Source organism: Eurosta solidaginis, chromosome 5, assembly GCF_040869045.1.
Source record: "Eurosta solidaginis isolate ZX-2024a chromosome 5, ASM4086904v1, whole genome shotgun sequence".
In the NCBI taxonomy this organism is placed as follows: Eukaryota; Metazoa; Arthropoda; class Insecta; order Diptera; family Tephritidae; genus Eurosta; species Eurosta solidaginis.
Window position 1 is genome coordinate 103,903,619 of NC_090323.1, and position 26,597 is coordinate 103,930,215.

Consider the following 26,597-nt stretch of genomic DNA (forward strand, 5'->3'; position numbering starts at 1 on the left):
ATATAATGCATTCTACGGTCGACAAAGATAGACGGAGGGCCAACAGACACGCACATAAACACAAATTCAGCGCGTCGCCAATCACCATCACCGCTAAAGAGGTTGAGGACGCCATTGGTCGCGCTAAACCATCCAAAGCAGTGGGCCCAGACGGCATAGCCATGCCGATGCTTAAAAGCCTAGGGAAAGAGGGTTTCAAATATTTAGCGCAGGTCTTCAACCTGTCTCTTTCCACCTTTGTCATACCCGAGAAATGGAAAATGGCCAAGGTGGTCCCGCTACTAAAGCCTGGTAAACCAGCTAACATAGGAGAGTCGTATCGTCCGATATCTCTCCTATCGCCAGTAGCAAAGACGCTCGAAGCCATTTTGCTCCCTTATTTCCAAGCAAATTTGCAACTAGCCTCCCATCAGCATGGCTTCAGAAAACTCCATAGCACTACCTCCGCGCTAAATGCCATTAGCACCCAGATAAATTGCGGTTTAAATCAAAACCCCCACCATAGAACAGTACTCGTAGCGCTAGACCTATCAAAAGCTTTTGATACGGTCAACCATGGCTCGTTACTGCAAGACCTGGAAGGGTCTACCCTTCCCCCATGTCTTAAAAGGTGGACCAAATTATCTGGGTGGTCGGCAGGCATCGGTGCTATTTAGAAACGAAACATCAAAGCCAAGGAGAATTAAACAAGGGGTGCCACAGGGTGGTGTCCTATCCCCACTTCTGTTTAATTTCTACATATCTAAGCTACCTTCACCACCGGAAGGAGTCACAATCGTTTCCTACGCCGATGACTGCACAGTAATGGCCACAGGCCCAGGCCCACAGATCGATGAGGTATGCAATAAAATAAACGGCTACCTCCCTGATCTCTCCAGTTTTTTCGCCTCGCGAAACCTGGTATTATCACCAACTAAATCTTCCGCGACCTTATTTACAACATGGACGTCCCAAATGTCGACCATTTTGAACATCCACGTCGATGGCTCTATGCTACCGACTGTCCTACACCCCAAAATCTTGGGTGTGACGTTTGATCAGGATCTACATTTTGGTGAGCACGCAGCCGCAATTGTTCCGAGAATTCAGAGCCGTAACAAAATCCTCAAATCCCTTGCTGGCAGTACCTGGGGAAAAGATAAAGAAACGCTCATGACTACATACAAAGCAATTAGCCAGCCGATTACGTGCTACGCGTCACCCATATGGTCGCCAAGCCTAAAAATTACCCACTGGAAGAAGCTACAGGCCTGCCAAAATACTGCTCTCAGAATTGCCACGGGCTGTCTTCTTATGTCTTCTTGCGTCCTAACCTTTCACAACCCAGCCGTAGTCACCCGTCACTTACTCCCAGAGTGACGACGTCTCCCCCGTTGCACTTCAGAATTCTGCAGTTAAACTGTAATGGATTAACTGGGAAGATCACAGAAATAGTCGATTTCATGAAGCGACACAAAACCGCATTGCTGCTATTCAAGAGACTAAACTCACAGCAAGATCTGCTCTGCAGACCTGTTCTGGGTATAATGTCCACAGAAAAGATCGCGAGAGCGGAAATGGAGGCGGCCTCGCGTTTATCATGCACCGCTCTGTGCAATATAATCAGATCAATTCTAATATTCTCGCGGATTTTTTTATTCCCGCGGAAAAATTCCTCCAATTCTTTTCTCCTAGGGAGAAGAAAAATTGGGGAATAGGAATTTCGAATTTTCGAAGTCAGCTGTTTTGTCAATTGAAATTTCGTTGCGAATTTCTTATTTTGTTTAAAAAATTGAAAAGTTTAATTATTGTTGCGAATTTGTTTGAAATTAAGAAATAAGGTATGAACAATGCACATTATTGCATTTCATGTGGTATACACTGAAATGAGTAATGAATTGGTGCCCCAGCAACATCAACAGAGGAGCATAAGAAGAAGACGGCGGGCGCTTCCCAAGGCAGTCGGTTCTATGTACCGGAGCGACTCGGGATTTTTCCCGACCAAGGACTGTCAATTCAGTGTAACCCCATTTAATTTGTTTCGTCCCTCCCACAAATTGTCATCCTCCCAGCAGCTCCTTGCAGCAGGACTGCTCCATATTCTCTTGCTCCGGGAAGGTATCGAATCCAATCCGGGTCCGTCTCCTGACCCCGGTCCTGAGAAATGGTTTTGCTGCATCTGCCGGAAAAGAATCTTCTTAGGACGGTCATACTCTGTTCAGTATGTCTCGTGTAAGGGATGGTTGCATCGGACAGGTTGTTCTGGGCTTGATCCCAAAACCCGACGTCCACGTAACTTTTATAAATCTTTTGTGGCTCCTTGCTGTTCACGCCCAAGGGCGCCCCGTAGTCTACGTCTAAGCGCCCCCCCCCCCCATTACCTTCCAGCAGCCCCGCTGCTCAGCAAGCCACAACAAGTACCCGCTGCTGCTCGCGCCCCACGGCGCCAACAACTCAAACAGCTGCTACCACTCATAACTACAATCTTCGTAGTAGAGTCGGAAGCAATGCTGAGCAACAGCCCCTGCCCCCGTCTTCTCCCCCCCCCCCCCTCTTTTCCGGCAGCAATCGTGTAGGTCAGGGAACAGACTCTTAGTCCCTACCTCCGTTTGCACCGTTTGCCAGCACAGAATATATATGTTTGCGACATCCGCCCAATGCAGCTCCTGCCTTGGGTGGTGCCACTTTCCTAGATGTTCTGGTCTCCGCGACGAACCCCCCGACGGGTTTCATCGCGCCATATTGCCAGGTCACAAACCCAAATCATCCGGGTACCCCAATGCTTGCCCAAGGACGCCCAGTCCCAGGGCCACAACAGCAATTGCGTCCTGGCCTTCCTCAACCCAGGTGTAGTCACCCGTCACTTACCCCCAGAGTGGCGACGTCTCCCCTCATGCACTTCAGAATTCTGCAGTTAAACTGTAATGGACTAACTGGGAAGATTATGGAGATAGTCAATTTCATGAAGCGGCACAACATCCGCATTGCTGCGATTCAAGAGACTAAACTCACAGCACGATCTGCATTGCAGACCTGCTCTGGGTATAATGTCCACAGAAAAGATCGCGAGAGCGGAAATGGAGGCGGCCTCGCGTTTATAATACTCCACTCTGTGCAATATCACATATTTGATCCTGGCATCGACCGCAGGGACAACGTCTTAGAACGTCAAGGCCTATCTGTCCGGTCAGGCGATGCAAACCTAGAAATCATCAACATCTACATCCCCCCTGCCACCTGTTGCCCCGGTGGATACCGCCCTAATATCAGAGCCTTACTCACTGGAAACAATCGCATTATTTTAGGCGACTTCAATGCCCATCATGATCTATGGCATTTAAATTTACGGGCGGACAGTAGGGGCGAGATGTTGGCGGATCAAATAGAAGAAACGACGTTCTGCACAATAAACGGAGACGCCCCCACACGTATGGTAGGAAGCTGTCACAGTTCGCCAGATATCTCAATCGTGAGCGCAGAACTCGTAAACTGCGTCAACTGGCAGCCGATGGTATCATTGGCATCCGACCACCTGCCTATACTTGTTTCGCTCGAGCGTACCGCCGACTTCATTGTCACCGAAAAACACACTTTCATAAACTTTAAAAAAGGAAAGTGGGAAGAATATAAATCCTTTACAGACAACCTCTTTGCTGCCCTCCCTATCCCGACTGATGCCCGCCAAGGGGAGCGTGCCTTCGGCAAGGTCATTGAATCCGCCTCGGCACGTTTCATTCCCGCCGGGAGAATTCCCGAAATCCGGCCCCACTTCCCGGCGGAGGCCGCAAACTTAGCGAGAGAACGTGACCTTATAAGGCAGCTTGATCCAGGCGACCCCCAAATAAGGGATATAAACCAACGCATCAGATTGCTTGTGGATGAACACAAGCGGGCGAAATGGGAGGAGCACCTAAGAGGTTGTAACCTCTCTACCGGTGTGGGTAAACTTTGGTCCACCGTAAAGTCCCTATCGAATCCGACTAAGCACAAAGACAAAGTTTCCATCGCCTTTGGCGACAAAGTGCTGTCGGATGCGAAAAAATGCGCGAGCGCTTTCTGCCGACAATATATAATGCATTCTACGGTCGACAAAGATAGACGGAGGGCCAACAGACACGCACATAAACACAAATTCAGCGCGTCGCCAATCACCATCACCGCTAAAGAGGTTGAGGACGCCACTGGTCGCCCTAAACCATCCAAAGCAGTGGGCCCAGACGGCATAGCCATGCCGATGCTTAAAAGCCTAGGGAAAGAGGGTTTCAAATATTTAGCGCAGGTCTTCAACCTGTCTCTTTCCACCTTTGTCATACCCGAGAAATGGAAAATGGCCAAGGTGGTCCCGCTACTAAAGCCTGGTAAACCAGCTAACATAGGAGAGTCGTATCGTCCGATATCTCTCCTATCGCCAGTAGCAAAGACGCTCGAAGCCATTTTGCTCCCTTATTTCCAAGCAAATTTGCAACTAGCCTCCCATCAGCATGGCTTCAGAAAACTCCATAGCACTACCTCCGCGCTAAATGCCATTAGCACCCAGATAAATTGCGGTTTAAATCAAAACCCCCACCATAGAACAGTGCTCGTAGCGCTAGACCTATCAAAAGCTTTTGATACGGTCAACCATGGCTCGTTACTGCAAGACCTGGAAGGGTCTACCCTTCCCCCATGTCTTAAAAGGTGGACCGCAAATTATCTGGGTGGTCGGCAGGCATCGGTGCTATTTAGAAACGAAACATCAAAGCCAAGGAGAATTAAACAAGGGGTGCCACAGGGTGGTGTCCTATCCCCACTTCTGTTTAATTTCTACATATCTAAGCTACCTTCACCACCGGAAGGAGTCACAATCGTTTCCTACGCCGATGACTGCACAGTAATGGCCACAGGCCCAGGCCCACAGATCGATGAGCTATGCAATAAAATAAACGGCTACCTCCCTGATCTCTCCAGTTTTTTCGCCTCGCGAAACCTGGCATTATCACCGACTAAATCTTCCGCGACCTTATTTACAACATGGACGTCCCAAATGTCGACCATTTTGAACATCCACGTCTATGGCTCTATGCTACCGACTGTCCTACACCCCAAAATCTTGGGTGTGACGTTTGATCAGGATCTACATTTTGGTGAGCACGCAGCCGCAATTGTTCCGAGAATTCAGAGCCGTAACAAAATCCTCAAATCCCTTGCTGGCAGTACCTGGGGAAAAGATAAAGAAACGCTCATGACTACATACAAAGCAATTAGCCAGCCGATTACGTGCTACGCGTCACCCATATGGTCGCCAAGCCTAAAAATTACCCACTGGAAGAAGCTACAGGCCTGCCAAAATACTGCTCTCAGAATTGCCACGGGCTGTCTTCTTATGTCCCCAGAACACCATCTACATAATGAGACGAGAATACTCCCCATCAGGGAAAGAAACGAGATGCTGACCAAACAGTTCCTGTTGAATACCCAGAAACCTGGGCATCCCAACAGACATCTGATTGACGAGCCAGCACCGCCTAGGGGCTTAAGGAGTCATCTCCGTAAGCATTTTGAGGAAATACGGCATCTGAGAACACAGCCGTATGAAGCGAAAAAACACAAGCAGGTCCTTGGTGAACTCCACAAACAGGCGTCGGACCTTTATGCCGGGAATTGCCCGGTGAACCCAGTACTCAAAGTAAAGTATCCAAAACTTGCGGAAGAGGAACGCATACTCCCCAGGGAAACGCGTGTCACTCTGGCTCAACTTCGTTCTGGATACTGTAAAAGGTTAAACTCTTACATATCCAGAATCAACCCCGGCATACAAAATGTATGCCCCGCTTGCAATGTGTCCCCACATGACACCAACCATCTCTTTAATTGTAATGTGGAACCAACGCCTCTAACACCCCTTTCCCTATGGTCCACCCCTGTTGAAACAGCAAGTTTCCTTGGACTCCCGTTAGAGGATATTGATGACAGTTTGTGATCGGTCGCGTCTGTTAGGTGGGGCGAAGCACTGCTACAACAACAACAACACGGCGGGTTAACACAAATCCGCCGGAGTTGCCTGCTTTCATTCTGCAAAGGAATTTTCTGGCGGCCACGTCGAGTTGAGTTCGCCTTTCGCCATATGCCAAAATCTAAGCTAGCCTTCTTAAAAAATCCTTGTGCAATTTCTTGATGGCTGCATCAAATATACAAAGAGGTCTTCCGTTGCTTATGATATACTTTTCGACTTAGAATAAAGAATATTGTGGTTGCTGTTCTTGTTGTATTAACAGTGAGAATATTGTGGTAGAATGTAAATACATATTTTAGCGCAAATTTGTACAAATAAGTCTTCTTTCTTAAAAGAACCAATTTCCTTTAACTATTTTGATGCATTCCCTTTAATTTAACTAGTGAAAAAACTGCTATGAAATGGCAAAGAAATCTCCCTCTCCCTCACATTCATAATACCTACTTTTCTCCCATAACCGGTTTCCTCTTTTTCGAACATTGTTCAGAATAGGAGGAAAGGGAGAAGTGAAAAAACTCTCAAGGAATTTTTATTTAGAATACGAGGAATGGGAGAAGGGAAAAAACTCGCACGGAATTTTCGTTTAGAATTGGGCTGCATATATTTGATCCCGACATCGACCGCAGGGACAGTGTCTTAGAACGTCAAGGCTTATCAGTCCGGTCAGGCGATGCAAACCTAGAAATCATCAACATCTACATCCCTCCTGCCACCTGTTGCCCCAGTGGATACCTCCCTAATATCAGCGCCTTACTCACTGGCAACAATCGCATTATCTTGGGCGATTTCAATTCCCATCACGATCTATGGCATTCAAACTATACTTATTTCGCTCGAGCGTACCGCCGACTTCATCGTCACTGAAAAACGCACTTTCATCAATTTTAAGAAAGGAAAGTGGGATGATTACAAAACTTATACCGAAAATCGTTTTGCTGCCCTCCCTATCCCGACTGATGCCCATCAAGGGGAGTGTGCTTTCCGCAAGGTCATTGAATCTGCTTCGGCTCGTTTTATTCCCGCCGGAAGAATTCCGAAAATCTGGCCACATTTTCCAGCGAGAGAACGTTACCTTATGAGACAACACGACCTAGCGACCCCCCCCCCCCCCCACCAGCGGTTAGGGGGTTAGAATATACCCGCGGTAGGTATGCCTGTCGGAAGAGGCGACTAAAATGCCAAATAGATTCAAGGGGTTGTGTAGTGCAAACCTTCCAGGTTGCCAGCGCAATATATAGCTTCTCCAAACTCAATTGTCAACCTCATCTATCGGTGGCGAATCCTGTTTCATTAACAACCGAGACTCTGACGACCCCGAACTCCTCATGGATCTAGGGGGAGGGAGGGCGCGATGGCCTAGAAGGTCGCATGTGGTCATAACAAATCGTTCCCGAGATGGTCGGGCTCGGTACCGGCACGTACCGGATCTGCATCCGGCTAAGGACCATCAACATAGATAACACTACCCAAGGCCTTCGTGGAGTGTCATTATCGCTAAAACAACGACAACAACCCGGCGACCCCCAATAAGGGATATAAACCAACGCATCAGATTGCCAGTGGATGAAGACAAGCGGGCGGAATGGGAGCGCTTAAAGAATTGTAACCTCTGCCGGTGTAGGTAAGCTATGGTCCACCGTAAAGTACATATCGAATCCATCACAATGACAAAATCTCCATCGCCTTGGCGATAAAGTGCTGTCGGATGCGAAAATATGCGCAAGCGCTTTTTGCCGACAGTATATGATGCATTTATTTGTTTTTTATATAATGTATTCTACGATTGATAACCTCAGACGGCGGGCCAACAGTCGAGCACATAAACATAAATACAGCGCGTCCCCAATTATCATCAACGCCAAAGAGGTTGAAGATGCCATCCTTCATGCTAAACCATCTAAAGCAGTAGGCGCAGACGGCATAGCCATACCGATGCATAAAAAATTAGGCAAGAGGGATTTAATTATTTAGCGCATGTCTGCAACCTGTCCCTGTCCACCTTCGCCATCCCGAAAAATTAAAAACAGACAGGGTGGTTCCGCTATTAAATCCTGGGAAACCAGCTAACATAGGAGATTCTTATGGTCAGATATCTCTGCTATCGCCAGTAGCCAAGATTCTTAAAGCCATTCTGCTTCCCTATTTCACTGTAAATTTGCGTCTTGCTAATCATCAGCAAGGTTTTCGAAAACTACAAGGCACCACTACCGCGCTAAACGCCATTAACACGCCAATAAATTGCGGATTAAATCAAAACCCCCACCACAGGACAGTACTCGTTGCGCTAGACTTGTCAAAAGCTTTTGATACGGTCAACCAAGGCACGTTACTGCAAGACAAGACGAAAATGTGGACCGATAATTATCTGTCGGCAAGCATCGGTGCAATTCAGGAACATAACATCTAAACCCAGAAGAATTAAACAAGAGGTACCACACATTGGTTTCCTACCCACACTTCTGTTAAACTTCTACATATCGAAGCTACCTTCGCCACCAGAGGAGTCACTATCGTTTCCTAGGCCGATGACTGCAAAACAATGGCCACAGGCCAAGGCCCACACATCGATGAGCTTTGTAATAAAATAAACAGCTATCTACCTGAAATCTCCAGTTGTTTCGCCTCGCGAAACCTGACATTGTAACCGACCAAATCATCGGCGACCTTATTTACAACATCGTCACGGCAAATACGACCATATAGACATCCACGTCGAAGGCATTACGCCACCGACTGTCTGTCACTCAAAAATACTGGGCGTGTTATTCAATCAGGATCTACATTTAGGAGAGCATGCAGCCGCAATTGTTCCTAAAATGAAGAGCCGTAATTAAATCCTCAAATCTCTTGCCGCCAGCACTTGGGATAAACACAGAACCGCTGCGGGCTGTATTCTTATGTCCCCAGAACACCACCTACACAATGAGGCGAGAGTACTCCCCTTTAGGGAGAGAAATGCAATGCAGAACAGTTTCTGTTGAATACCCAGAAACCTGGGTATCCCGACAGACACCTTATTGATGAGGCTACACTTCCCAGGGGCTTAAGGGGTCATCTCCGTAAGCATTATGAGGAAATACGGCACCCGAGAACACAGCCATATGAAGCAAAAAAACACAAGCATTTCCTCGGTGATATCCACAAACAGGCGTCGGACCTCTATGCCAGGAATTGCCCGGCGAATCCAGTACTTAAAGAAAAATACCCAGAACTAGCTGCAGAGGAACGTACTCTCCTTCGGGAAACCCGCTCTAGCTCAACTTCGATCTGGGTACTGTAACAGGTTAAACTTTTACCTATCCAGAATCAACCCCCATATACAAAAAGGATGTCCGGCTTGCAATGTGTCCCCACATGACACCAACCATCTCTTCAATTGTAATGTGAAACCAACGTCTCTAACACCCCTCTCACTGTTGAAACAGGAAGTTTCCTTAGCAGTGTTGCCAGAAAAAAAGGGCTAGAAAGAGCTAAATTTCTTCAAGAAAATCCAAAACCCTTTGCAAAAAGAGCTAAAAGTATATGTATGTTTTTCAATGTAAGTTTTCACATTTATTTCAAATCAAACTTAAACAAAGTTATAAAAAAGGTAAAGTAAACTAACAAAAAAAAAAACACAAAAAAAAATTTGGTACAAGAGAGGTACTATATAAATAATACTGTTTTTATAGTTCATTTGATATTTTTTAATAACAAAAATACGTTTTTTTTTTTAATTTTGTTTTGCCATTTGGCGGTAAGGTATTGTTAAAAAGTAAGAAGTATTTTTCACACTACTACTATAGTGTTTATTATTTGTTGTTAAATTATTAACTTTGTATTTTATACTTTGAATTTTAAATATTTCGTTATCGAATTAGTTTTTGGTAAATGAAAATTTTTGAATACTTCAAAAAGAAAATTTTTGATCTTTATATTTTAAAATATCAAATAAATTAAATAATACTTTTATACTTCAAACCTAAAATTAATATTTTTAATATTTGGTTAACCACCAAAACTACAATGACGGCACGGCTATAGGTTCGCCAAAAATACGACTTGCCAAAATGTTGGCCGATGAAAATTAATTTAAATTTTTTCCAATTTTTTTCTTCAATTTTTAACGTCCTACGGATGTACGAATCACCATTAAAATATACGTGTGCGATATTTAAGTTTATGTTGGAACGAGATATGTTTGAAAGGCCTTAGAATTCAAAATCTATGATTTCGTCCTCAGAAGGTGAATTATTATTTTTGCTACACTGATAAATATTTTTTGTGTACATTAATTTTAAGAAACCGTTGTTTATTTCAAAGTCATGACAGCATTTATTCAGCCGTTTAAGACCACTTCTTATTATCAGAGGCGAATTCAACATAACTTAACTCTTTTTGTTTCTGTGTTTGCCTTTAATCAAACTCATGTTTGAAAACGTTCTTGCAACTTCAGCATTACTTAGTGGCGGCACAAAATCGACAAGTTTGTGGAATTATACAGTTTAACATCAAACCAAAAACTTAATGTTGAAGTCACTTTTTTCCGATTTTGGAGATAGATAGTTTTGCACTGCATTTGTGATCTCGTTATTTCATCAGTGCTATACTTGTTTTTTTCATTTGTGAAATATGAAAACCTGTGAGATTTTACAATTGTCAGGAATACCGTATTTTGGAATGAATTAACGAAACCGTGTTTAATTATAATACATTTAATAATAGTGATTAATTATTTAACAGAGTTAATGAATGATGTGAGAATATTAGTTTATTCTAAAATATAGTTATTAAGTTTTGCAGCTCGTTGTTTAATCTCTCGGAACCAACTAACTATTTGACTGGTCTTCTCAAGTTCGAAGCAGGGTTGCATGTATGGAATTGCTGAAGGGTTGTTATTGTTTGCCTTCGAGATGCCACACGTTCACAGTCGGCCTCTCCTGACTATACCAGCGTCCTCGCTGTCGAGATCTTTATCGGGATCGTCGCCAATATCGTACACTTTTTCGTCGAGAGAAGAAATATTACACCACGGTCGAAGTTTATCTGAAGAATATACTGATGTGTAATGGCGTTTCTTTCGCGAAGAATCTGGTAGATCAGTGATAACGTACCGATGTCGATCAAGGACCTTACTTATGATAAAAAGACCTTTGTGACGGGGTTCTAGTTTCCGGGATTCACCCGTGCTGGCAGGTTCGTTTTCGACTAATACCAAATCGTAGGCGTTATATTTTGTTGGGGGTTGCATGTTTTTGATCAAAACGTATCCTAGCCTTTTGCCGTTGTTGTTGCGTAACTCGTTTGGCTACTAATTTTCGAAGATCATTGATGTCGACGGTGCTTTGCGATTCGTCATGTAAAATCGTTGTTAACTTATTTTTGAGGATATCTCGTGGTCTAAGTGAATACACCAACTCGTATGGAGTCTGTCCAGTTGTCTGGTTACGTGTTGTGTTAAAAACCCATTGAATATCACGTAGCTTTTCGTCCCATTTCTTATCAGTTTGAGTCATAGTGCGTAACATGCTAAGCAATATTCTGTTAACGCGTTCAGCGTGATCGTTCGCACGAGGTGTACGAACTGCGTTTTGAATATGTTTAATATCGTAATCGTTGCAGTATTTAGCAAACTCTTTAGAAGTGAATGACGCGGTCTGTTACAAAACGAAGAGGAACTCCAATGTAGCTGATGACTTCGTCGAGAACCGCGATCACATGTTTAGTTTCAGTACTCTTAACAGCACGAACTATTGTAAACTTAGTAAAGGAGTCAACTAAAGCCAATATGTGTTCGTTTCTACGTGAACTTTTTGGAAAAGGACCAATATGATCTAAATGGGTCGTTTTAAATGGTTCATTTCATTAAAATTATATACTCCCTTGTTTTTTCCACTAGGTATTTTATTGTAGGCACATTCAACGCAAAATTTCGCATTCGTGGAAACCAAAGAAAGTTTTGAATACGGTCGATAGTCTTATCTATGCTCAAATGTCCGGCCTTGTCATGACAGTCACGACTAAGCGCATGTACATGTTCCATTCGCCGTCTAGCTCGATGTTCAATAACGATGTCAGAGTCTTGTACCTTTAACCACCATCTCGCAATTTGTGGTATAAGTTCGCGTTTTTGCATTACTGTACTAATCGCATTACAGTCTGTTACTACCTTTACTCGCTTTCCGTAAACATAATACCTCATACGTTCAAGAGCTTCTACAATTGCAAGCGTCTCCAACTCGTAGCTATGATACTTTTTTCATTGTCGTTTGTTGATCTGCTGTAATAGAGTACGGGTTTGAAGCTATGACCTTCTTGTTGCAAAAGTACGCCGGCTAAACCAACTGAGCTGGCATTAGCGTCGTATGAAACCATGACAGGTTGCGAAGACAATGCATCTTTAAGTATCTGAAAAGCTGTCTGTTGTTCTTCTGTCCATTGAAATTTTTGTTCTTTTCGTAGAAGTTTTCTTAATGGTTCGGACAAAATAGCGTGTCCTGGGACAAATCGTCGGAAATAACCGCTAAGGCCTAAACACCGACGTACCTCATGAACATTACATAGAATTTTAAATTGTTCGACTGCAATAGTTTTCCTTGACCCTGGTTTAATACCACGAGAACCAAGACCATGGCCCAAAAATTCTACTTTTGTTGTCAAAAATTCGCATTTCTTAACATTTTGTGTTAGATTTAGATCTCGCATCGCTTGAAAAATACGCTTTAATTTCTCGATCATCTCATCAGTTGTATCACTCCCTCAAAATATCATCCATGTAGTTTGTCATATCTGATGATTTAACTTTGTCTTTAATTTTCGCCATGAGCCTCTGAAAAACAGCCGGCGCATTCTTAAGCCCGAATGGCATACACCTAAATTGATATAGACCGTCAGTTGTAATGAACGCTGTATATTTCTGACTTTCACGAGCTATTTGAACCTGATAATTAATAGCCCGAATTTAAATCGAGTGTCGTATAATATTTAAAATGGGAAATTTCTTGTAACGTTTCTTCAATGTTAGGCATAGGAAAATTTTCTTTTTTCATATGGGCGTTAATTTTACGATAGTCAACACACATTCTGTCTGTACCGTCTTTCTTTTTCACCAACGTTATTGGACTAGCATCAACTGAATCTGATCTTTGAATAATATCGATTTCAAAAAGATCTTCTAATATTTTACTTACGATTGCCTTTTTCGGTTCCGGAATTCTATATGGTGTTTGTGCTACAGGAACATCTGTATCCAATTCAATTTGCATTTCAATGGCATTTGGTTTTCCAATTTCATTCAAGTCACTTGCAAAAACATCATGATATTCGTTGACTAGATTGATTAAACTTGTTTGAAATTGTCCATCATCACCACTACATTTAATATCGTTTTTTTCATAGAGATTTTTCTAAACCGATCGTTTTTCAATATTTCTGCCAAATATGAAATTACCGTTGCAAGCACTTACACTTGTATTCTTGAAAATATTTTGACCAAGAAATAAATAAAATAAAAATAAATGTAAGGCGCGATAACCTCCGAAGAGATCTAAGGCCAAGCTTCTCTTCCAATTTGCGTCGTACTCCTCTTGATTTTCCCTTCAAATTGGCCGAACGGGACCTACATGTTTTGTGTCAACTCCGAACGGCATCTGCAAGGCAGATGAGCTTTCACTGAGAGCTTTTCATGGCAGAAATACACCCGGAGCGCTTGCCAAACACTGCCGAGGGGCGACCCCGCTTAGAAAAATTGTCTTCTAATTGAAAATCCTTATTTCTAAAATTTTGGTGTTGCTTTGCACGGGGTGTGAAGCCAGGGCATAAGGTGTGGTAGGCGGAGCACGCTACCAACACACCACGGTGGCCGCCAAGAAACAAATCAGCATTTATTAATTCGTCGTCTACCACGTATGCACTATTTCGCGCTCTAGTTCATTAATTTGTATTTTAAATTAAATTTTTTCATTTGCGATTTGCGTACCACCACAAATTCCATTAATTGAAATTTTACAGCTTTCACGATTGTTTCGCAATTTATTTGCAACCAATTTACGAACCATGTGGCATTGACTACCTGTCTCTAGAAAAGCAATACATTTTTGTCCATTCACGATAACGGATTTCATAAAGTTTTCCTCAAATTCATTAATTTCTGCACGTTGTACATTCACATTTTTCTTACCACAGTTTCTAGCTTCACCTCGGCCATGTACTTTATTGCAATCTGCACAACTTTGTTTTTGTTGTGGTTTCGAACACTGACTAGAGATATGACCTTTCTCAGAGCAATTATAACATACAACCGGGTTTTTATCCGCTTTATCGCTAGCACTTGACTTATTGTTTTTCAATTCAAACTTTTGCTTCAGTTCATTTTGCATATTCACCTTATTATTTTGAGATTTTAAATTTAGCACATAGTTTTCAATAGTTTCGCGTAAATGTTTAACCGAATCGAATTTTAACGGTGCAATAGCCATTTGTAGTTCACGATGTTAAGTCCTTCACGCGTATATTTAACGATAACAGCATAACTTGTATCGTCGACCCAGGATACAAATACGAAAACAATAATCAGTAACACTCTCGTCATTTTTCCTACTGGCATTACACATTTTAAAATTTATGTCTGCTTCATTCATTTCTTGACTGAATTCTTCTTTTAAACATTTGGCAAATTCATTCCAATTAGAACATAACATTGGTAACGAGTGTAACCACATTTTTGCTACACCAGGCATTTTGCTGTAAACTGCCCACATTATACACTTTTCATCCCAGTTATATGCATTTAACGAATTATCAACACGAATAATAAATTGTTCAACGATAACCGAATCTTCTGCATATGGATCGAATTCAGGCAGCGTTTCTGCAATTTCTTTAACTGAATCTGTTCGTTTTCTTTCTCGCTCGTACAAACGTTCACCTTCTAATTGGGAAATAGAAGCTGTTACTTGTTGCGTCGTCGTCGGCGTTTCTTGTACTGGTATTTGCATGTCTGTTCTCTGCTGCTGCGCAACAGGCGTCTGTACTGATCCAATAGCATCCATCATTGTAGTCATCATACATAGTAGTTGGTCCAACAGTGCCTGCAATGAATCGTTTTCGCTTATTGGCGCATCAACTTCAACAATTTCGTCCGTACCCAAAAACTCAATTAAGCGTTGTACGAGTTCCGCTTTAGATCCCCTTGTGGGGAAATTATTTTGTGCCAAAATACCCTTCAATTGCTCAACTTTCAATTTTGTAATTTTAACTTTCTCACTCATTTTCAACACGTTATGCGTTGCGCTTATTAAATGTGTGTATGAACGTATGCCTTTCTCGTTTTTCTCAAAACGAACCAAAGTTTATGAGAAATGCGTTTTCCTTCCCAGAGCCCGCTTCTGAAACTGTCAGGAATACCGTATTTTGGAATGAATTAACGAAACCGTGTTTACGTGTCTCGGCGAACGAAAATCATACTCTACAAGTCACTTATCGTACCCGTCCTGCTATATGGGGCAGAAGCATGGACCATGACAACAGCAGATGAAGCGGCTTTGGGAGTGTTCGAGAGAAAAGTTCTTCGAAAGATTTATGGACCTCTACGCGTTGGCGATGGCGAGTACCGAAGAAGATTTAATGATGAGCTGTACGAGCTATACGCAGACATCAACATAGTCCAGCGAATTAAAACGCAGCGGCTGCGCTGGCTAGGCCATGTTATGCGAATGAAAGATGATGCTCCGGCCAGGAAAGTGTTTCTATCGGAACCCGCCTATGGAAGCAGAGGTAGAGGGCGGCCCCCACTCCGTTGGAAGGACCAGGTGGAAAACGATTTAAACTCCCTTGGTGTGACCAATTGGCGCCGGTTGGCGGAGCGAAGGAGCGACTGGCGCGCCTTGTTGGACGGCCATAACCGTTTAGACGGTTAAGCGCCAATTAAGTAAGTAAGTAAGTTTAATTATAATACATTTAATAATAGTGATTTCGATACACACAAAACACATTAAAAATTTCACAATACGTATTGCCGAAATAGATTTGGAGCCAAAAAAGGGAAAACATTTTAAAGGGGGCCAAAAAAAGAGCTAGGAGCTAAACCAGAATTTTTGGAGCTAAACGCAAAAAAAGGGCTAGATCTGGCTCCAAAAGCACCAAAAATGCAACACTGTTCCTTGGACTCCCGTTAGAGGACATTGGTGAAAATTTGTAATCGGTCGTACCTACTGGATGGGGCGAAGCACTGCTACAACTACAACAACAGCAGCGTAAAGCATTTCCTTCTTACACGTAACACAAAACAATAAAAAATAATCAATAATAATAATAAATAATAATATTAATAATATTTAAGGAATAAAATATTTAATTTGACATTCTAAGCAAGATTATCTGATGTTTAAAATGTAAACCTTATACAGAAGTTATAATTGAACTTACCCTATATTTCTTAATAGTATTTATATCTAAGTCACAGGCATCCCAACAACGAATAAAACGATTCCCGAAAACACCAACATACTTTTTACTGCTTTTATCGTAGATAACTTTCGTTGAAAGTTTTTCTTGAGTTGACCAACTTATTATTTGTTTCTGTGATGATATCTGAAAAAAATAGTTCAGAAATTTTAATTTAGGTAGATTCAGAGAATTCAACATCGCCACATCGTGCGAGGATTCGAAACGTTTTGTACTGTTGCTTGCTATTGCGATTAAGTTGAAGCAAATAACCCGTTAAACTCGTTTTGCAGGTTTTTGCTTAATCTTAAAGCTATTTTTAAGTTAGCATATTACACTCGATAACAAATAATCGCTTTTTATTCACCGGTTGTAGGATAGTTCAAGTCACTCAACGCCACAGTTGGGAGGGGTACGAACTTTTATTTTTTCATCCTTAGCCAAGGACAAAGCATAGCAAATTATTTAGTGCGTTAAATTATCGGGGTGTAGTGGTAGGTAGCCTGCTCCGCCTAACACACCTCCTAGGTTCAATTCTAGGACAAAGAAACATCAATCATTTAGAAACAAGTTCTTCAATTAAAAAAAAAAATTGTCTACGCGGGGTCGTCCCTCGGCAGTTATTTGACAAACACTCCGAGTGTATTTCTGCTATCAAAAGCTTCTCAAAGAAGTCATCCGGCTTGTAGATGCTTTTCGGTGTTGGCGTAAAACATGTAGGTTTCCGCCAATTTGTAGGAAAAATTAAAAGGAGCACGACTCTAATTGGAAGAGAAGCTCGGCCTGAATTCTCTTCGGAGGTATATCGTGACAACGTTTTCACACATTTAAAGCAATACGGGCAATCCCCGATCAATTCATATAAACAGACAACATTTGGTAATTCGTTGTAGTTCTATAAATAGAACAAAAAACAGCAATAATACCAAGTTTCTCTGAAACCGCCTTACAAACATGCATAACTTCAACACATAACTACATACGAAGTATGTGATGTGTAGAAGATAATATATGCAAAAGAAGGCAATTGGGAAAAACTTTACAACAACTAAGGCATGACGTAGCTGAATGAGTTTGAAACCATTTTCAACTATCGTAGGAGTGCGGGTTCGAATCCCACTCCCGGGAGAAAAGGGTTTGAAGAGATTTACAAGGTATAATCGAAACAGCTGTCGCCTTGTCCGTCCTGATGTCACGTTGTTTAAATTTTCCCAAATTATTAAATAAATTATAAAATTAAAAATTGCTTGAAATAAATGTTTTCATACATTTAAAGCAATACGGGCTATCCCCGATTAACTCATATAAACATACAACATTTGGTTAATTCGTTGTAGTTCTATACAATACGGGCAATCCCCGATTAATGCACATAAACAGACAACATTTGGTTAATTCGTTGTAGTTCTATAAATAGAACAAAAAACAGCAATAATACCAAGTTTCTCTGAAACCGCCTTACAAACATGCATAACTTCAACACATAACTACATACGAAGTATGTGATGTGTAGAAGATAATATATGCGAAAGAAGGCAATTGGGAAAAACTTTACAAAAACTAAGGCATATCGTAACTGAATGCGTTTGTAACCATTTCAACTATCGTAGGAGTGTGTGTTCGACTCCCACTCCCGGGAGAAAAGGCTTTGAAGAGATTTACAAGATATAATCGAAACAGCTGTCACGTTATTTAAATTTTTCTCAAATTATTAAATAAATTATAAAAATGAAAAATTGCTTGAAATATATGTTTTTACACATTTAAAGCAATACGGGCAATCCCCGATTAATTCATATAAACAGACAACATTTGGTTAATTCGTTGTAGTTCTATAAATAGAACAAAAACCAGCAATAATACCAAGTTTCTCTGAAACCGCCTTACAAACATGCATAACTTCAACACATAACTACATACGAAGTATGTGATGCGTAGAAGATAATATATGCGAAAGAGGGCAATTGGGAAAAACTTTACAACAACTAAGGCATGACGTAGCTGAATGCGTTTGTAACCATTTTAACTATCGTAGGAGTGCGGGTTCGACTCCTACTCCCGGGAGAAAAGGCTTTGAAGAGATTTACAAGGTATAATCGAAACAGCTGTCGCCTTGTCCGTCCCTTCAACACATAACTACATACGAAGTATGTGATGTGTAGAAGATAATATATGCGAAAGAAGGCAATTGGGAAAAACTTTACAACAACTAAGGCATGACGTAGCTGAATGCGTTTGTAACCATTTCAACTATCGTAGGAGTGCGGGTTCGACTCCCACTCCCAGGAGAAAAGGCTTTGAAGAGATTTACAAGGTATAATCGAAACAGCTGTCGCCTTGTCCGTCCTGGTGTCACGTTGTTTAAATTTTTCGCAAATTATTAAATAAATTATAAAAATTAAAAATTGCTTGAAATGAATGTTTTCACACATTTAAAGCAATACGGGCGGGCAATCCCCGATTAATTCATATAAACAGACAACATTTGGTTAATTCGTTGTAGTTCTATAAATAGAACAAAAAACAGCAATAATACCAAGTTTCTCTGAAACCGCCTTACAAACATGCATAACTTCAACACATAACTACATACGAAGTATGTCATGTGTAGAAGATAATATATGCGAAAGGCAATTGGGAAACAGCTGTCGCCTTGTTTAAATTTTTCCCAAATTATTAAGTAAAGTATTTTAGATAAACATCCCACTCAGGAAAATTATCACTAAGGTAAGCTCGTAAGTACTCATTAAATACTCGATGGTTTCTTTCAATGGTACCAACGGTTTCGTGATGGTAGGGCGTAGAAAAATTGTGATTGATTTTTAAAAGCTTGGTCAATTCCGAGAAAATTTCATTTTTAAATTCTGTCCCTAAATCGGACTTTATTGATTTCATTATGCCATAGGTTAAGACAAAGCCTTTGAAAATTGCAGATGCAACTGTTTTTGCAGTTTTATCTGGTATAGCTATTCTAACTAGGTATTTGGTTAAATCGAACATCATGGTAACAGATAACTTATTCCCATTGTTTGATTCTGGTAAAGGTCCTATCGTGTCTATAACGATAGTTTCAAAAGACTTGCAAGGAGTTGGTGTGAGCACCATGTTCTCTTTTATTTTTGGTTTTAATTTGTTTAATAGGCATTTTTCGCAATTTTTAACAAATTTGGAAATGTCGCGTGTCATATTTTTCCAGCAGTATTTAGTGCGTATTTTCGCGTATAATTTTTTGTTTCCGAAATGACCGCCTGATATCGGATCATTGTGGTAAATTTGCATGAGTTTAAGTTTCTTGTCTTCGTCAGTTACTGTTTCAACTGGTTCTGTTAACATAATAGTTAAATGTTTTAAAATATTATTCCCGGTATCTTTAAATTTTGCAATACTGAATTGATGAAAAATTATATCATCCCTTCGCCATTCTATTTTCTTAATATTGTGATTGCCGGCGTTTCGTTCCAACCTCAAAAGTAGCTCACCTAGATTCGCTATTTTGTTAACAACCGCAAAATTAAGTAACTCGAGTTTTTTATGTTTTAAATGTGCGCATATTTGTATATTTTTAATTTTACCATTTCTATCATAATTTATATTTGATTTTGCCCTCGGGATTCTTTTTGAAAAATTATAAGCGTGTTTATAGTAAACTTGTAATGTTTCGGTTTGTATTTGTTGGTCATCGTTTTGTAACTGTTTCCTCTTTTTGTTTTGCCATAGATCTTGTTTGTACTGCTATATATTTTTTGCGGAGTTTTTTAGTTCATCTATTGTTATACGTTATAGGGCGTCAGCGCCTACATTTGCTTTACCATTTATTTATTCGATTGTGAAATTATGTTCAGAGTTCTAAACGTATTCTCGATAATTTAGATGAAGGGTCCTTCATATTGAATAAATAAACTAACGGCCGATGGTCTGATCTAACTTTAAAATGTGTACCATAGACGTATGGTCGAAACTATTTAATTGCAAAGTATATTGCCAAAAGTTCTAGTTCTATAATTGCTTTATTTTGTTCTGATTTGCTAAATGATTTTTGAACAAATTCACCGGGTCTTCCTTCGCTACACTCTTCACTTCGCTAAATAAAAAGCTGTTGGGTTTTTCTTAAAACGTTATAAATTTTAAAATTTTAATTTCTCCTTTAGTTGTCCATGATTTTACAAAATTCACTTTGCACAGAAAACTTGGTTGAGTAAATTAACTTTAAACTTTAAAAAACAACTTTGGCTGATCATATAAAAAATATATATTATAATTGTATATATATATATGCTTATGGCACGTTAAAATAGGAGCGCGTCCGCGATTGCCGATTGATAGTGCTAGACTAACTTGTTGAAAAAAGGATCGTTGCTGACGATGGCATTGCTTGTGAATTTGCGCCTTTCCACTCGCCGCGCACGGCTGCGCATAGGAATTTCGCCGCCGTCTGGATCTTATTGGAGGCGGCTTAAACATCCTGCCCGCCCTGCAGGGAGGTGCTTGTAAGGACCTTCTGCAGTTCCTGCAAGGCGCGGATGGTGATTTTTGAGGCGCGACTGGCTATATTACGTCGTTGGCAGGCCTCGTGGGGTGCGCGTGATCGTGCGCTTGGCCATATGTTCCGGTTTGGGGGTTGCCGCTGGTTTCTTCGATCGGTCCGCTGCGCGTGGTAGTGGAGGCAGAGCCGACACTGAAGGCAGTTGTCGGTCTCTGCCGTGAGAGCCAGATGGATGTCGTCCTGGAAGTATAAGAGCAGACAGAGAAACGAGAAGTAGTTGGATACAGCGGATGATAAACGGAAATTTAATTATACAGGGGAAACGTATATAAGTTAGAGCGCTGTGCTCGAAGAGTGCTCCATTGGAAGGAAGCACAGTTTAGCTAAGGGGCGTATAACAAGCCCATTTTGGGTGCGAACCTCTACAACCCGAACATGGTTGTCAGGTCCGAGGCGAACGTTCTCGATTCGTCCCAGACGCCACTCGGTGGGTGGGAGCGAATCTTCTTTAACTAGGACGAGGTCGCCTGGTTGAGGATTTCGCTGTGGCGTTTGCCATTTATAGCGCTTCTGAAGGTCCTTCAGATAATCCTCTTTCCAGCGTCGACTGAATTGGTGATGAAGCGATTTGAGTTTTTCCCATCGATTTATCGAGGAGAGGTCTTCCGCGTTTGGCTCAGGAATGGCTAATAGGGGTGCACCTCGAAGGAAGTGACCCGGAGTGAGCGCTGTGAAGTCAGCTGGGTCCTGGGATAGTGAGGTTAGAGGCCTCGAATTGAGAACTGCTTCAATACGCACCAACAGCGTCGTGAATTCTTCGAATGTAAACTTGTGGGATGCAGCGGTTTTTTTGAAGTGGGTTTTAAAACTTTTTACTGCGGATTCCCACAAGCCGCCCATATGAGGGGCGCTGGGTGGAATATATTGCCAGTTTATTCCCTGGGGGGCATATTTCTGCACAACGTCCGCAGAGCATTCGTTAAGAAATTTAACGAAGTCGCGTTCGAGTGCGCGCTGAGCGCCAATGAACGTTTTACCATTGTCGCTCATCTTTTTGAGGGATAACCTCATCTGCCAACGAATCGGGCGAATGCTGCGCGAAAGGCTTCGGTGGTAAGGTTGGAGCATAGCTCGAGGTGTACTGCCTTTGTGGAAAAACAGACGAATACAGCCGCGTACCCTTTTATGATAGTGGTCGACCTCAGAACCGATGCTTTTATTTGGAATGGACCTGCAAAGTCTACTCCTGTTGTGGAAAAGGGGAGTGAGAAATTGCAGCGCTCAGGTGGTAGAGCTGCCATTATTTGCGTGCGCGTTTGCTGTTTGAAAAGCGTACAAGATTTGCATTGAAAAATGCATTTCTTTATAAGAGGCTTTAGTTTTGGTACGTAGTACTTTTGCCTCACCATTTGGAGCATTAACCGCATTTCTGCATGAAGAAACAGGCGGTGTAAAAACTCCAGATACAACTGGCAGAGCCTTGAATCCGGAGGAAGGATTACTGGATACTTCTCGTTGTATTGCATTGTAGAATGTTCCAATCTTCCACCGATACGTAGGAGCCCGTATCCATCCAGAAATGGGTCAAGAGCCAGAAGGGAACTCTTTTTGCTTATTGGCATATTGTTTTGTAAGGCGCTCTTTTCCGCCCCGAAATGGCGAGATTGTGCCATTGCCACAAGCCGCGTTTTCACATGTTGCAACTCTTTGTACGTCAGATGGGGATTATGTGTTGTTGCCACCAATTTGGATTTGTTGCAGGCATTGTTCGCAAAGCGGAACACGTATGCAATCACACGGAGAGCTCGAGAGTATGAGGAGAAGCGTTGGAGAATATCGTCCTCTTCCTCGAGTGCGTGATATGCTTCGACCTTGCGTTTCTCGGGTGGAGAAGCGCTACCTGCTTTCGGCTTTGGCCATGCCGAAATGTGGCGAGAAAGCCATTGTGGTCCGTGCCACCAAAGTGAAGAGCCTATCAAATCATGCGGCTTGCAACCACGTGTGCCAAGATCAGCAGGGTTGTCTTGGCTAGATACGAGGCGCCAGGTGCCGCTAGGAAGATATTCTCGAATTTGAGAGGTACGGTTGGCCACATAAGTTTTCCAGGTCGATGGAGATTTTTCTAGCCAGGCTAGTACAATCTCAGAATCTGACCATAAGAATGTGTTGCATGCTTGTAAGTCGAGCTGTTTTCGAACAGTTGAAGCCAGTTTGGCGAGTAGGACTGCACCACATAGCTCTAAGCGGGGTAAGCTTACAGTGTTTATGGGGGCAACTTTGCCTTTCGCAACCAAAAGAGAAGATTTTGTTTGGTTGCCCACATGTGTGCGGTTGTAAATCGCTGCGCAATATGCTTTTTCCGAGGCATCACAGAAGCCGTGGATTTGGGTGTCTTGCCCTGGAACGACATTAACCCATCGAGGGATTTCGATGTGGCAAATATCTGGCAGATTTTCTGCGAAATGTTGCCATTTTGATAATGTCGCGGGTTTGGCGCTTTCATCCCAATCGCTTCCATCCAGCCAGATTTCTTGGAGAAGCATCTTGGCCTGGATCATAACTGGCGACAGCCATCCTGCCGGGTCAAAAAGTTTTGCAACAGAAGATAGAATTTGTCGCTTTGTGACTGCATTTTGGGTGTGTTCCGGCAGCATGGTGTATGAAAATTTATCCGTGAGCGCGTTCCATCGAATGCCAAGAGTTTTGGTATTGGAAGTGCTCTCAAATTTTAAGAAGTTGGAGTCTAGAAGATCCTCCTTCGGAAACTGTTCTAATATGGCCGGGTGATTAGCCGTTAGTTTCTTTAGTATGAAACCAGCTGATTTTAGGGCGTTTATCACTTGAACGAGTGATTCAGTGGCGTTATCGATGGTATGAATTCCGGATAGGATGTCGTCGACATACGTTTGCGTCTTCAGAATTGTTGCAGCCAACGGGAATGTCGCTTTCGTATAATCGGATAGTTGATGCAACGTACGAATAGCGAGATATGGTGCACAATTGACGCCGAATGTAACGGTTTTTAGATTGAAATCGCTAACCTTGGAGTTGGCCGATTTGCGAAATAGGATTCGCTGAAAATCTTTGTCGTCCTCGTGTATAAGGATCTGACGGTACATTTTTTCAATGTCTCCATTGAACACATACTTATGCATGCGCCACTGTAGAATTAGTAGCATGAGATCTGCTTGGAGAGTTGGACCAGTGTATAGCACATCATTCAGGGATTTTCCTGACCCAGATTTTTTAGAGGCGTTGAAAACCACACGAACTTTGGTGGTGACCTTATCTGGTTTGACTACCGCATGATGTGGAAAGTAAAATGAGAAGACCTTGCCATTCGAAGTTATTTCGCATGGGTCGGTAGATTCCATGTGATCAAGGTCGAGATACTCTTGCAACACATTGTTGTACATTGTACCTAACTCCCCCTTTTTCTGAAGCGATCGCTCCATGCTGAAAAACTGCTGCAGAGCAGCCGGGCGGGATTTGCCGAGGGAGAGTTTTTCAGGAAACTCTTCCTTGAATGGAAGTCGCACAATGTATCGACCGTTTGGTGCACGTGTTGTTGTTGTTGCGTATATCTGCTCACACGCTTGATCCTCGGGGGATACCTGTGGAGGTTGTGGAATTTCCTCCTCTTCCCAAAATTTTCTCAGTTGAGAAGTGAGTGTCTCGTTTGACGCTTGGACTTGTGTCGAGAATGCCACAACATTTTTAGTTATTGGACCACTGAGAATCCAACCAAAAATGGTTTGTTGCGCAAGTATGCTACCGCACACCTTTTTTGCACCTTCCAGCACAATTTGTGGAAGTATGTCGCTGCCAATGACCATGTCAGTCTGACCCGGTATGTGGCAACTGGGATCGGCGAGCTCAAGGAGTTTGAACTGCTGCCAGATTTTGCGACTAATGGTGGATGTTGGTAGATTTTTTGTTAGTTGCGGCAACACAATGGCATGAGCCTTTATCCTTTTCATGGCCTTGGATGCAACCAGTGTCAAAGGACAAAGCTTGGAGGACTTTTGTACGACTTGTCCACCCATGCCAGAGATTTCGAACTTTGAATGTTCGAATGGAAGTTTCAACCGTTTTTGAACTTTCGAGGAAATGAAAGTTCTTTCCGAGCCCTGATCAATAAGGGCTCTCAGTTGAAATAATTCCCCTTCGTGTTCGACTGCGACCATAGCAGTAGGAAGGAGAATTTGGTTATCATTGGCTGCATGCAATGATTGAACCGGTGCGTGTTTTGAACAACACGGTAGCTCGCTAGAATCGGAGCTATTCTGCGTTTGTCGAACGGGAGGTGTTGACTCAGCAGTTGTGTGCTGCACGTTTGGTGCATTCGTTCGCGGGGTGGAACGTTGAGCTTGTGGGCTCGCATACAACAGCGTGTGATGCCGTTGATAACATGTCGAACATGACCACTTGCTCATGCACTCATTGATGATATGAGTGCTGCTAAGGCAGTTTGTGCACAGCTTAGCTTGTTTTACGAATTTTGTCCGGTTTTGCACAGACATTCGCTTGAATTGTGGACAGAATCTAATAAGGTGCGGGGAGTTGCAACATTGGCAAGTTTCCTTTTTAGATTCTGCCACAAGGGTTTGCGTCCTGTTGAAGGACCTGTTTTGCGCAGAATTTTGATGAGCGACTGGTTTTCGTTTGCTTGGTTGAAGCCTATTGATCCTTTCAACGACTTCATATCTCGAGGTGAGAAAGTCGTTCATTTGTGACCATGAGGGTAGATCTCTTCGAGAAGAGAGAGATTGTTCCCAAAGTGACAGGGTTGTTTCGGGGAGCTTTGATGAACAAATGTACACCAGAATCGGATCCCAACTGTCTGTCGTAACTCCTTGGGAGTGAAGGACGGATAGGCAGTTGTTGATTGTAGTTTGCAATTTCTGAAGTTGCTCACTGTTTTCGGATGGAATAGTGGCAAGAGTCAGTAAGGATTTGATCTGGTTGTCAACCAGGATCCGCTTGTTTTCGTATCGTGACCGTAAAGCTTCCCAGGCAAGGTCAAAGTTATCATCGCTCAACGCATATTGCTTGACGATGGAGCCGGCTTTGCCTTGCGTTTTGTACCGGAGATGGTACAATTTCTGAGCACGGGAGAGCCTTGGGTGGTTAATGTACACCGCTGTGAACATATCACGAAAAGCGGGCCATTCTTCATAGCCACCATAAAAGGTCTCCGTGTCGCATGCTGGGACTTTGAGGTAAATATTTGCCTCAGCCGGGGGTTGTTCCACGCGGGGTGGTGGACTCGGCGTTGCCATCATTTTGATCAAGGACAGTTGATCGGCAATCTTTGCTTTTGTCACTTCATACGTATCAAGGCAGGCGCATTGTTTGCCTTGTACTGAACTCTTAAAGTCTTCAGGGAAACTTTCGTCTGGTTTCGAAAATACCAGATCGTAAACCGATTGAAGTCGTGCCCAATAATCATCTAGTGATTTGTCCTTTATCATGAGATACGATTCAGTGTGATCCTGAATCGGTGCTTCGTTGAATTTTGCACAGTATCTCATCAGATTGTCACTTTCCGCGATAAACTTTTGCGCGGATGGGTCAACTGATTTGGATTTCCGGCGGGGGGATGTTGGCCTTTCCTTGGCCGTTTCTTCCTTTGGGCCACCTTTTGGTTTTGTCCCGCTTTCGGACGCTCTTGGGGGACTGAGAGGCATTTTATGCAAACTTTTGGGTTTTCACCAAAAA

At 42.4% G+C, this 26,597-nt stretch overlaps 1 protein-coding gene across 2 annotated transcripts in view; it reads right to left on the reverse strand.

Annotated features, from left to right (window-relative positions):
* The window catches only part of LOC137253148 (nucleolar protein 11-like), a 154,564-nt gene that overhangs the window by 41,664 nt on the left and 86,303 nt on the right, over window positions 1-26,597 (reverse strand). The window contains exon 2 of one of the 2 annotated variants that reach the window (XM_067789599.1): window positions 16,376-16,540. The exons of the other annotated variant lie outside the window; for it this stretch is intronic. Coding sequence (XP_067645700.1) covers window positions 16,376-16,540 — 165 coding nt within the window. The remainder of the gene's footprint in view (window positions 1-16,375; window positions 16,541-26,597) is intronic. 2 annotated transcript variants of the gene reach the window in all.